Source organism: Bos indicus, chromosome 15 (genome assembly GCF_029378745.1).
Source record: "Bos indicus isolate NIAB-ARS_2022 breed Sahiwal x Tharparkar chromosome 15, NIAB-ARS_B.indTharparkar_mat_pri_1.0, whole genome shotgun sequence".
Taxonomy (NCBI): Eukaryota; Metazoa; Chordata; class Mammalia; order Artiodactyla; family Bovidae; genus Bos; species Bos indicus.
The window spans coordinates 14855108-14867327 of NC_091774.1; the positions used below are offsets into that span (position 1 = coordinate 14855108).

The 12220-nt window shown below is 41.9% G+C and overlaps 1 protein-coding gene across 2 annotated transcripts in view; it reads right to left on the minus strand.

Moving 5' to 3' along the window:
* CEP57 (centrosomal protein 57) overlaps positions 1-11891 on the minus strand; it is a 41670-nt gene extending 29779 nt beyond the window's left edge. The window contains exons 1-2 of one of the 2 annotated variants that reach the window (XM_070803345.1): positions 11325-11891; positions 8454-8531 (exon numbers count right to left, since the gene is read on the minus strand). Coding sequence is in view for 1 of the 2 variants with exons in the window: in XM_019975354.2 (XP_019830913.1) it covers positions 11325-11369 (45 nt within the window). In the remaining variant the exon portion in view is untranslated. The remainder of the gene's footprint in view (positions 1-8453; positions 8532-11324) is intronic. The other variant, XM_019975354.2, reaches the window with a different exon arrangement.
* Positions 11892-12220: the final 329 nt, after the last annotated feature.

Here is a 12220-nt window from a genome sequence, read left to right on the forward strand (position 1 = left end):
GTCCATCACCAACTCCCAGAGTTCACCCAAACTCATGTCCATCAAGTTGGTGATGCCATCCAGCCATCTCATCCTCTGTCGTCCCCTTCTCCTCCTGCCCCCAATCCCTCCCAGCATCAGCCTTTTCCAATGAGTCAACTCTCCGCATGAGGTGGGCAAAGTATTGGAGTTTCAGCTTTAGCATCAGTCCTTCCAAACAACACCCAGAACTGATCTCCTTCAGAATGGACTGGATGGATCTCCTGGCAGTCCAAGGGACTCTCAAGAGTCTTCTCCAACACCACAGTTTAAACGCATCAACTCTTCGGCGCTCAGCTTTCTTCACAGTCCAACTCTCACATCTATACATGACCACTGGAAAAACCATAGCTTTGACTAGACGGACCTTTGCTGGCAAAGTAATATCTCTGCTTTTGAATATGCTATCTAGGTTGGTCATAACTTCCCTTCCAAGGAGTAAGCGTCTTTTAATTTCATGGCTGCAATCACCATCTGCAGTGATTTTGGAGCCCAAAAAAATAAAGTCTGACACTGTTTCCCCATCTATTTCCCATGAAGTGATGGGACCAGATGCCATGGTCTTGAATGTTGAGCTTTAAGCCAACTTTTTCACTCTCCATTTTCACTTTCATCAAGAGGCTTTTTAGTTCCTCTTCACTTTCTGCCATAAGAGTGGTGTCATCTGCATATCTGAGGTTATTGATACTTCTCCCGGCAATCCTGATTCCAGCTACTGCTTCTTCCAGCCCAGTGTGTCTCATGATGTACTCTGCATATAAATTAAATAAGCAGGGTGACAATATACAGCCTTGAGGTATTCCTTTTCCTATTTGGAACCAGTCTGTCGTTCCACGTCCAGTTCTAACTGTTGCTCCCTGACCTGCATATAGGTCTTGGAGGTCAGTCCTACCTAAAGTCTGTAGATTCCAGGGCTGGGTCCCTCAGGCAAAAGGACTGACAGAGGTGCAACAGAGCCCCACCCACCAGCAGACACTTGGATTCAAGCTTTACTGAACGTTTGCCCTGCCCACCAGAGTCAGATCTAGTCTTTCCCACCACTAGTCCCTCCATCAGGAAGCTTGCCCAAGTCTCTTGGCCTCATCCACCAGAGAGCAGACAAAAGAAGCTAGAAGAACTACCTTCCCACAGCCTCCAGAATGAAAACCACAATCACAGAAAGAAAATCAAAATGAAAAGGCATTTTTTCTAGATTCCATACATATGCATTAATATGTTATACTTATTTTTCTCTTTCTGACTTTTTCACTCTGTATAACAGGCTCTAGGTTCATCCACCTTATTAGAACTTACTCAAACTCATTCCTTTTTATGGCTGAATAATATTCCGTTGTATATGTACCACAACTTCTTTATCCATTCATCTGTCAGAGGACATCTAGGTTGCTTCCAGGTCCTGGCTATTGTAAATAGTGCTGCAATGAACACTGGAGTACCTGTGTCTTTTGCAATTATGGTTTTCTCAGGGTATATGCCCAGCAGTGGGATTGCTGGGTCATATGGTAGTTTCACTCCTAGGTTTTTTTTTGTTTTTTTTTTTTTTAAGAAATCTCCACACTGTTCTCCATAGTGGCTGTATCAATTTACATTCCCACCAACAGTGTAGCAGGGTTCTCTTTTCTCTACACCCTCTCTAGCATTTACTCTTTGTAGATTTTTTGATGATGGCCATTCTGTCCATGAGGCCATTTTGATTTGCATTTCTCTAATAATGAACAATGTTGAGCATCTTTTCATGTGTTTATTACTAGATTTATTAATATATAATAGACCTGCATGTCTTCTTGAGCTGCCTGTATATTTTGGAGATTAATCCTTTGTCAGTTATTTCATTTACAATTATTTTCTCCCACTCTTAGGGCTGTCTTTTGGATAATTTTTCAAAAGTTTTTTCACCTTGTTTAATTTCCTTTGCTGTGCAAAAGCTTTAAAGTTTAATTTAGGTCTCACTTGGTTATTCCTGTTTTTATTTCCAATATCCTAGGAGGTGGGTCATAGAGGATCTTGCTGTGATTTACGTCAGAGTGTTCTGCCTATGTTTTCCTGTAAGAGTTTTATAGTTACTGGTCTTACATTTAGTCAGGAGAGGTTCGGATGAATTGAGAGAGTAGCACTGAAACATATACATTACCATATGTAAATCAGATAGTATGAATTGGCTGTATGACGCAAGCTCAAGCCTGGTGTTCTGTGACAACCTGGAGAAGTGGGATGTGGGAAGGAGGTTCAAGAGGGAGAAGACATATGTATACCTATGGCTAATTCACGCTGATGTATGGCAGAAACCAACATTATAAAGCAATTATGCTCCATATTAAAAATAAATTTAAAAAAGTTAAAAGGCAGAAGATTCTGTCCCAGATAAAGGAGCAAGATAAAGCCCCAGAGAAGTCTGTGAGTTTTCCCTGCCTATCTAAAGTTGCACCCTTTGTCATTCTATCTTCTTACCCTTTTAAAAACACTTATTCCTACATGATATATTTATTATCTCTATGTCCTGTGAAAAAATAAAAACTATGTATTTAGTTTATATCCCTGACAGAGATTTTAAAAACTCTTACAATTTTTAAGTGATGGACAGTCTTTGTTATAGTGGGGCCTCTGATAGTAAAAACAAAACAAAACAAAAACCTACCAGGCAATTAGCCCTCAAGAGAAGGGGCTAGAGCTTGAGTCCGATCACCAATGGCTGATGATTTAATTTATCATACCCACATAATGTAACCTCCATAAAAAAAACTGTTGAACAATGAGGCCCCTGGAGTGTCCAGATTGGTCACAGAAGCTCGTTTACATCTTACCCTGTGTGTCTCTCCATTTGGCTGTTCTGGAGTTGTATCCTTTATTTAAAATGAAAAAAGTTTTAACTGTAAGTGTAGTGTTTTCCTGAATTCTGAGTCTTTCTAGCAAATTACTGAATGTGATGGGGGAGAGTTAGCAGAACTCCTTAAGCTGCAGTTGGCTGGGAAGAAATAGATTCCTTGGGGACATCTGGAATTTGCAGGTGGCAACTGAAATGGGGCCAGTCTTTGAGACTTAGTGTCTGCACTGCACTATCTCCAGCTAATGTCAGAACTGACTGATGGCACAGTTGGCACAGAAAAATTGGATGTTGAAAAAACATAGTCATCCTATTAAGAGTTTAAGTTCCAAACAGATAATAAATGCTTAATCTGTTCAATGAATTATATAAATATTCTTCAAAATAGGAAAACTTCATAGTGTTTATAATACTGAATTATTCTGTTCAATAAAGTTCTAGAATTTCCACCGAAGAACAGCAGAAGACCAAGAATAGCTGCATTTCTCTTGAAGAACAAGGCAGATAGTTGCACTTAGATTAAAAAAAAAAAAATCAAAATCATTAGGAAAGTGAGTAGAGACACAGGCAGAGACAAATACAACAATGGGACAAAGAGCCCAGTAACACAGCCACACACATATGGAAATTAATATACTGACAGCTGGAATGGTAAACCGCTAGGGAAAGAATGAGCTTCAACAAGTAATGCTGAAATAATTGTGCATCTTAAATAAAACATGAAATTGGATCCCTACCTCACAGCACACTAATTTCAAGCAAATGCCCCAACTTTAAAATATGTAGAGAAAAATATGGAAGAATATCATTAAGGCTTTGGAAGAACTTAACCAAGGAAGAATTTAACCAAAAAATAATAATCCTAAAAGAAAGAATAACTTTTATTACATTAAAACAATGAACTCTTGTTCATCAAAACATATCATAAAAAGACAAACCAAAGAGTACTAGAATACTCCTGATAGATAATAAACACCTAGAATACATCCAGAATGACTATAAATCAGTTAAAAAAAAAAATCGAAAGCAGGCAAAAGTTACCAACGGGCATTTCATAGAATAACAAAACCCACAAGATTAGCAAAATTATGAAAAGAAAAAAAGCATCTTCATCAATGAAGAGGGCGCACAAATAACAGGATATCACTTCACAGAACCTCTCAACAACAAGACACATCACCTGTTAAAATAGGATAGACCTATTAAAATAGACTAAAGGAGATTGTTGATGGGAACGCAAACTGTAACAATCACTTTGGCAAGCAATTCAGCAATTCCAAATAAAGCAAAGATGCACCTACTCTATGACCCAGTATTTCATTAAATTATTAACTGAACTATTTTCTCTGCATTCTCTTAAAAAAAAAAAAAAGTGTTCTCAGTTTCTGAACATATACTACAACCCGTTACTGAGTTGCAATTCGCAGCCCAACCACCACTTGTAAAATTGCTGCTTCTCAGACCTTTTGGTGCCAGGCAGCCCTTACACTCAAAAATTGCTTAAGACCCCAACAAGCTTTTCCTTATAAGTGGGTTACATCAGTTGCTATTTATCACATGACAAAATTAAAACTGAGAAAATTTAAAGATATTTACTACCTTAAAAATAATAAATCCATGTTAGCATAAATATAATTTTTGAATAAAAATTAACTATATCACCCAAAAAATTAAGTGGCACTGTTTTACATTTCTGCAAATCTCTTTAATTCTTGACGTAAAAGAAGGCTGCTAGATTTTATTTGCTTCTGTATTCACCCTGTTTTGGTTGATGTATATAAAGAATCTGGTTTCCCACAAAGTGGCTGGGTAAGGAAGGATACTGAAGACCTCCTCAAAGGTCTTCAGACCATTCTGAAAACTACCATTCTAGAGAAAATTTTGCACATAAGGAACATACAGAGATGATCACAACAGGACTGTTCATTATAGCTGGCAAATATATGAACAAATCCTAAAAACTCCAAAGCCCATCAAGATACTATAGTACACAGAAATATAAAAGCACAACATTTGCTAGTTGTAGAATTCTGAATTAACCTTTCTGTACCTTATTTTGCTCATTTGAAAATGCAGATACTAAAGCCAATCTCATAAAATTACTTTAAGGATTAGATATGTTAATATATGAAAAGTATTTAAAATGCCTGCCAGATAATGAGTGCTACACAAGTATTACACATTATTATAACCTCAAAATGTGTGTGTGAAAGAGTGAGAGTAGAAGACAAAAGCAGGAAGATGCACAAAGGGGCATGAATGTATTCATTTTATGGTTCCCAAAAATAAATCTCATATGAAATCTATGAAACAATCATAAAACACTTCTAAGAAAAATAAATAAAGAGCAAGTTTGTTAATGGGCCTGGATAAAAACCCAGAGAGACCAATTAGGAGACTAGCTTGTTAAGTCCAAAGTGACATTAAGTGTGTGTTGACCAGACTATTCAATCCATGAGTTCTCAGGCCAGAATACTGGACTGGGTTGCCTTTTCCTGCTCCAGGAGATCTTCCCAACCCAGGGACTGAAACCAGGTCTCCTGCATTGCAGGCTGATTCTTTACCAGCTGAGCCACCAGGGAAGCACAAGACTACTGGAGTGGGTAGCCTATCCCTTCTCCAGGGGATCTTCCTAACTCAGGAATCAAACCGGGGTCTCCTGCATTGCAGGTGGATTCTTTACCAGCTGAGCGAAAAGCAAAGACTGACCATTAACTAATGGGAAAATGTAAAACAAATTAAAAAAAAAAAAAAAACACACAGGAAAGATATTGTTACAACACTATGCTGACTATATACTTTTGTATCAGTATGCCTGATCATACTTGTTAATATTTTCCTGATACTCTCCACTAGTGAGTTGATACATAGCAGTCATTCAATAAATGTTAGCTGCTAGCTGTCACTCTTCCTGCTGTTGTTGCAGTGAAAGGCTTATAAGAACAATTCAAATGTATCACCTACTTCCACACTGTTCACATTTGAGATTTACACCTCAACTGCTATTTACAGATTGTGTTATTTGTGAATTTACCTAAGAAAAATCCTTGCCTACTAAAAGCATCTCCATTTATACTACACCTAAACTGGGTCCAGGGCTATCCCCTTGGTTCTGCACTAAAGAATTTGCCTGCAACGCAGGAGCCCTGAGTTCAAACCCTGGGTCAGGAAGATCCCCTGAGGGCATGGCAACCCACTCCAGTATCCTTGATTGGAGAATCCCATGGACAGAGGAGCCTGGCAGGCTACAGTCTATGCAGTCACAAAGAGTCGGACCCAACTAAAGCAACTGAGTACCCATGCTGGATTTATCAATGTTAAATACACAGAAACTGTTAATATTCACAACTCTGAAATCTCATTATGAGTAGCCTGAGTTCATGTTGTAGGTTTAAAAGGTCTTTTGTTGTCTTATTTTATGAGCAGTTGTCTGTTAAGCTAAAGTGCTTTATAAATTCTGCTATAAATGCCAGGCTTATTTTTGATATGACAGTTAAAGTATCAAAGCATGGCCATTATACATTGATAAATTGTCATTTTTGTTTTGAGACATAGTGACTTCCAAATTAGACATTTTGATTTAAAAGATCAAGTTAAAAGAGTTACACTTTGACGTGTAAAGCATTCTAGATATTCTTAAGAGTACTCTGGAAGCTGAGAATCCACTTAAAGCTGAGCTTAGATATAAAAATATGTTTTCTATTAAAAACTCTATAGCATTTCTGTCCCCTGGAGAAGGAAATGGCAACCCACTCCAGTATTCTTGCCTGGAGAATCCCATGGGTGGATGAGCCCGGTAGGCTACAGTCCACGGGGTCGCAAAAAGTCGGACATAACTGAGCCACTTCACTTTCAGGATTTCTGTCCAGGTTACCTTAAAAGACTAAGGGTTAACCACACCCCAGTAACTACTTCGGCTAGATGGCCTTGGCAGACTTCAGTTCAAGTCAACATTTATAGGCGTTTTCCTTTCTCAGTCTCCAAATGATGTTTTAAGAGTGGTGAAAAACACATCTCTCCTAATATTATTTATTTTTTTCTCCCAATTAAGTTTAATCACAACTCCTATATAATCTCAAAACCACAATCACAGAAAACTAACCAATCTAATCACAAGGACCACAGCCTTGTCTAATTCAATGAAACTATGAGCCATGCTGTGTAGGGCCATCCAAGACAGATCGGTCATGGTGGAGAGTTCTGACAAAATGTGGTCCACTGGAGCAGGGAATGGCAAACCACTTCAGTATTCTTGAGAACCCCATGAACGTTATGAAAAGGCAAAAAGACAGACAGGACACTGAAAGATGAACTCCCCAGGTGGTAGGTGCCCAATATGCTACTGGAGATCAGGGGAGAAATAACTCCAAAAAGACGACAGCCAAAGCAATGAAGAGATGGAGCCAAAGGAAAAACAACACTCAGTTGTGGATATGACTGGTGATGGAAGCAAGGTTCGATGCTGTAAAGACCAATATAGCATAGGAACCTGGAATGTTAGGTCCATGAATCAAGGCAAATTGGCAGTGGTCAAACAGGAGATGGCAAGAGTGAACGTCGACATTTTAGGAATCAGCCAACTAAAATGGACTGGAATGGGTGAATTTAACTCAGATGACCACTATATCTACTGCTGTGGGCAAGAATCCCTTAGAAGAAATGGAGTAGCCATCACAGTCAACAAGAGTCTGACATGCAGTAGTACTTGGATGCAATCTCAAAAACGACATAATGATCTCTGTTCGTTTCCAAGGCAAACCATTCAGTATCACGGTAATCCAAGTCTATGCCCCGACCAGTAATGCTGAAGAAGTTGAAGATGAACAGACCTAACTAACACCCAAAAAAGATATCCTTTTCATTACAGATGACTGGAATGCAAAAGTAGGAAGTCAAGAAATACCTGGGGTAACAGGCAAATCTGGCCTTGGAGTACAGAATGAAGTAGGGCAACGGCTAATAGAGTTTTGCCAAGAGAATGCACTGGTCACAGCAAACACCCTCGTCTAACAACACAAGAGACGACTCTACACATGGACATCACCATCAACACCGAAATCAGATTGATTATATTCTTTGCGGCCAAAGATGGAGAAGCTCTATACAGTTGGGCTAAAACAAGACCAGGAGCTGACTGTGGCTCAGATCATAAACTCCTTAATGCCAAATTCAGACTTAAATTGAAGAAAGTAGGGAAAACCACCAGACCATTCAGGTATGACTTAAATCAAATCCCTTATGATTATACAGTGGAAGTGAGAAATAGATTTAAGGGACTAGATCTGATAGAGAAGCGAAAAGCAAAGGAGAAAAGGAAAGATACATCCATTTGAATGCAGAGTTCCAAAGAATAGCAAGGAGAGATAAGAAAGCCTTCCTCAGTGATCAGTGCAAAGAAATAGAGGAAAACAAAAGAATGGGAAAGACTAGAGTTCTCTTCAAGAAAATTAGAGATACCAAGGGAACATTTCATGCAAAGATGGGCTCGATAAAGGACAGAAATGGTAGGGACCTAACAGAAGCAGAAGATATTAAGAAGAGGTGGCGAGAATATATAGAACTGTACAAAAAAGATCTTCATGACCCAGATAATGATGATGGTGTGATCACTCACCTAGAGCCAGACATCCTGGAATGTGAAGACAAGTCGGCCGGTGGAGGTGATGGAATTCCAGTTGAGCTATTTCAAATCCTAGAAGATGATGCTGTGTAAGTGCTGCACTCAATATGCCGGCAAATTTGGAAAACTCAGAAGTGGCCACAGGACTGGAAAGATCAATTTTCATTCCAATCCCAAAGAAAGGCAATGCCAAAGAATGCTCAAACTACCGCACACTTGCACTCATCTCACATGCTAGCAAAATAATACTCAAAATTCTCCAAGCCAGGCTTCAGTAATATGTGAACCGTGAACTTTCAGATGTTCAAGCTGGATTTAGAAAAGGCAGAGGAACCAGGGATCAAATTGCCAACATCTGCTGGATCACTGAAAAAGCAAGAGTTCCAGAAAAAATCTACTTCTGTTTTATTGACTATGCCAAAGCCTTTGACTGTGTGGATCACAATAAACTGTGGGAAATTCTGAAAGAGATGGGAATACCAGACCACCTGACCTGCCTCTTGAGAAATCTGTATGCAGGTCAGGAAGCAACAGTTAGAACCAGACTTGGAACAACAGACTGGTTCCAAATAGGTAAAGGAGTACATCAAGACTGTATATTGTCACCCTGCTTATTTAACTTATATGCAAAGTACATCAAGAGAAATGCTGGGCTGAATGAAGCACAAGCTGGAATCAAGATTGCCAAGAGAAATATAAATAACCTCAGATATCCAAATGACACCACCCTTATGGCAGAAAGTGAAGAACTAAAGAGCCTCTTGATAAAAGTGAAAGAAGAGAGTGAAAAAGTTGGCTTAAAGCTCAACATTCAGAAAACTAAGATCATGGCATCTGGTCCCATCTCTTCATGGTAAATAGATGGGCAAACAGTGACAGACTTTATTTTGGGGGGCTCTAAAATCACTGCACATGGTGACTGCAGCCATGAAATTAAAAGATGCTTACTCCTTGGCAGGAAAATTATGACCAACCTAGGCAGCATATTAAGAAGCAGAGACATTACTTTGCCAACATAGGTCCATCTAGTCAAGGCTATGGTTTTTCCAGTAGTCATGTATGGATGTGAGAGTTGGACTATAAAGAAATCCGAGCACCAAAGAACTGATGCTATTGAACTGTGGTGCTGAAGAAGACTCTTGAGAGTCCCTTGGACTGCAAAGAGATCCAACCAATCCATCCTACAATCAGTCCTGAATGTTTACTGGAAGGACTGATGTTGAAGCTGCAATTCCAATAGTTTGGCCATGTGATGCAAAGAGCTGACTCATTTGAAAAGACCCTGATGCTGGGAAAGATTGAAGGTGGGAGAAAAAGGGACAACAGTAGATACGATGGTTGGATGGCATTACCGACTCAATGGACATGAGTTTGGGTAAACTCCAGAGTTGGTGATGGACAGGGAGGTCTGGTGTGCTGTAGTCCATGTGGTGGCAAACAGTCGGACACTACTGAGTGACTGAACTGACTGATATAATCTCATCCATCTACTTACACGTAATAGGCTAAGCTTGTCTTTCATCTTCCCTTTTACTGACTTAGTTCCTGGATAACTCCAGTTATCACCTTCCTTCTTTCCTGTTAATCTTCTCTGACCTCTCCACACACTTCATTGTGCCTTCATTGTGCTGAAACCCTGAATATCACTTCTGGCCTCAGTAAAACAAATTTTAGCAACAGTCACCAAAAGGTGAAACTGGGAAAAGGTGTATTTTCGCCAAAGTGATTCTGCTGTTACTGTCTCCCTAAATTTTTCCCCATTAACTTCTATGACAATCTTACCCTAATATTCTCCCTCTTTTCTCATATTTTAACAATTCACCTAACCGAACTCTACCTTCACACTACCTCTGCCTATTTCAAATTATTTCAAGTTTTCTGAAAGCACTTGTCTTGACACATATTCCAAATTGCCTGCGGTGCCTTTTTCTCCTCCCTTTGCGTCTTCTGTGACAAGCATTTCCTATTCCTTCACCACTCAGCTAGTTTCGTCTTCCCCACCCCAAGAACTGCTAATCACTTTAACGTAGGTTCTTCTACCAGGTTGGTATTTATCAAACTGTACTGTGTAACAACCTAATTACGTGTAGCTTCTCTTCAGTGCTTTCTTCCTTAGTAGCAAGGATTCTCCCCTATTCATCTGTGTAATCCTAGAGTCTGTCTGTATGCCACTCAGGTTTGCTAGATAAAGAGCTAACGGCTCCAACTTGAACTTCTTCACATTCATTACTGCCTATCTACTCCCAATGCAAAGGGTCCCGCTCCAACCAAATACTAGTACCTTAACAGGCTAGCGATTCTTCTAGAGACCAATACAGTATTTAACATCAGCTCTCCCTGCTGATTTGCAACCCGGGGTCATCGTAATATGGTGGAAGCGGGAAGAGCGCGCGCGCGCTCGGGGTAGGCTAAGCACAAATCGAAGTTTCTGGGAGGAAGGGAGGAGGCACTGAAAGCAAAGAAATCCGCAGAAGCACTCGACTGCGTACAATTCAATAGCTGCCAATCAAGCCGACGAACTAGAGCGCCCACCTGGTCTCGGAGTTTCCAAGAGGGGCCGTTACACCCACGTGACCCGGGAACGCGGTTTTCGCGGGCCAAGGTGTAGGTAGCCATCCCTGCGAGTCCAGGCAACGTTCTGCAAACCAGGGCGGCTACGCCGAAAGGTGACGGGGGGAGAGACAGACCTGAGTCGTCTCAATTGCAGGGTGCAGCCTCAAACGAAGCAGTGGGCGCCGAGGCAGCAACGGGGCCACCCCGCGGACTGGGGGAGACGCGGGACCGAGAGCGCTCTGAAAAGTGAGATAATGCACAGGGGGCACCGGGACCGACTCAGGGTCTGTTCGGAGGTCAACGGCTTCTTACCGAGAACTGAGAAGCCGAAGTCTCAGAGACCGATGCTGCCGCCATCTTCCAGCCCGCCCAGGGGAGCTCCGCAGCCCCGGCACGCTCTGGGTTCGCGTGACTGTTCTTCAAGATTCGCGAGCCGCCCGCCAGGGGCGACCCTGAGCCGAACCCCTGATGGAAGGGGCTAGGGTGCTGGTGCCGGGTCTGGAAACCCCTGCCACACACCCCCAGCGGGACGCCCACGCTCGGAGCGCACACGGAAAGGACCACACGCCCTAACGGACGTCCTGAGCAGCCAATCAAGAGAGCAGGCGTCTTCCGGTGGCGGGAGAACCCGCCTCTTCCCTCGGTGACGTCACAAGGTAGCTCGTCGCTGACAGAGCGCCGCCGGGACGCGGCGGGCGACCGGGCGGCGCTCCTGAGGGGCTCCTGCGCAGAGGCGGGCCTTCTCGAGGGGGAAACCTGGGCGAGGGGTTTTGGTGTCTCCAGTGGCGAGTGAGTCGAATGGGATAAAATAAAACCGAATTCGAAGCTCAAAACTCTCCATCACTTCCCTCGGGCTAAACGCCGGAGAGAGCTTGAGTTTGACCCGGGGACGCCTCTCCAGGTGAGGTACTTCCCTTTCGGCCAATAACAAATACGATAAGGAGGAGCCTAGAGATTTGGTCCAATGGAAGTCAAGGGGAGAAAAAAAAAAAAAAAAGAGTCGGGGCAGAGAGTAAACCTCCACAAACAACTGCCCAATTAGATTGGGAGCTCCCACGCAAACCTGGGACTGGCTGCTGGAAATAGCCGCGACCGGGGCCTCGGGGCGGGGCGAGTTTAAAGCTGCTTTCGCGCGCTGAGGCCGTCTGGCTGTTATTGGCCAGCGACGTCCTCCTTTTGTGGGCGCGCCCGGCGTAACGGGGGTCAGA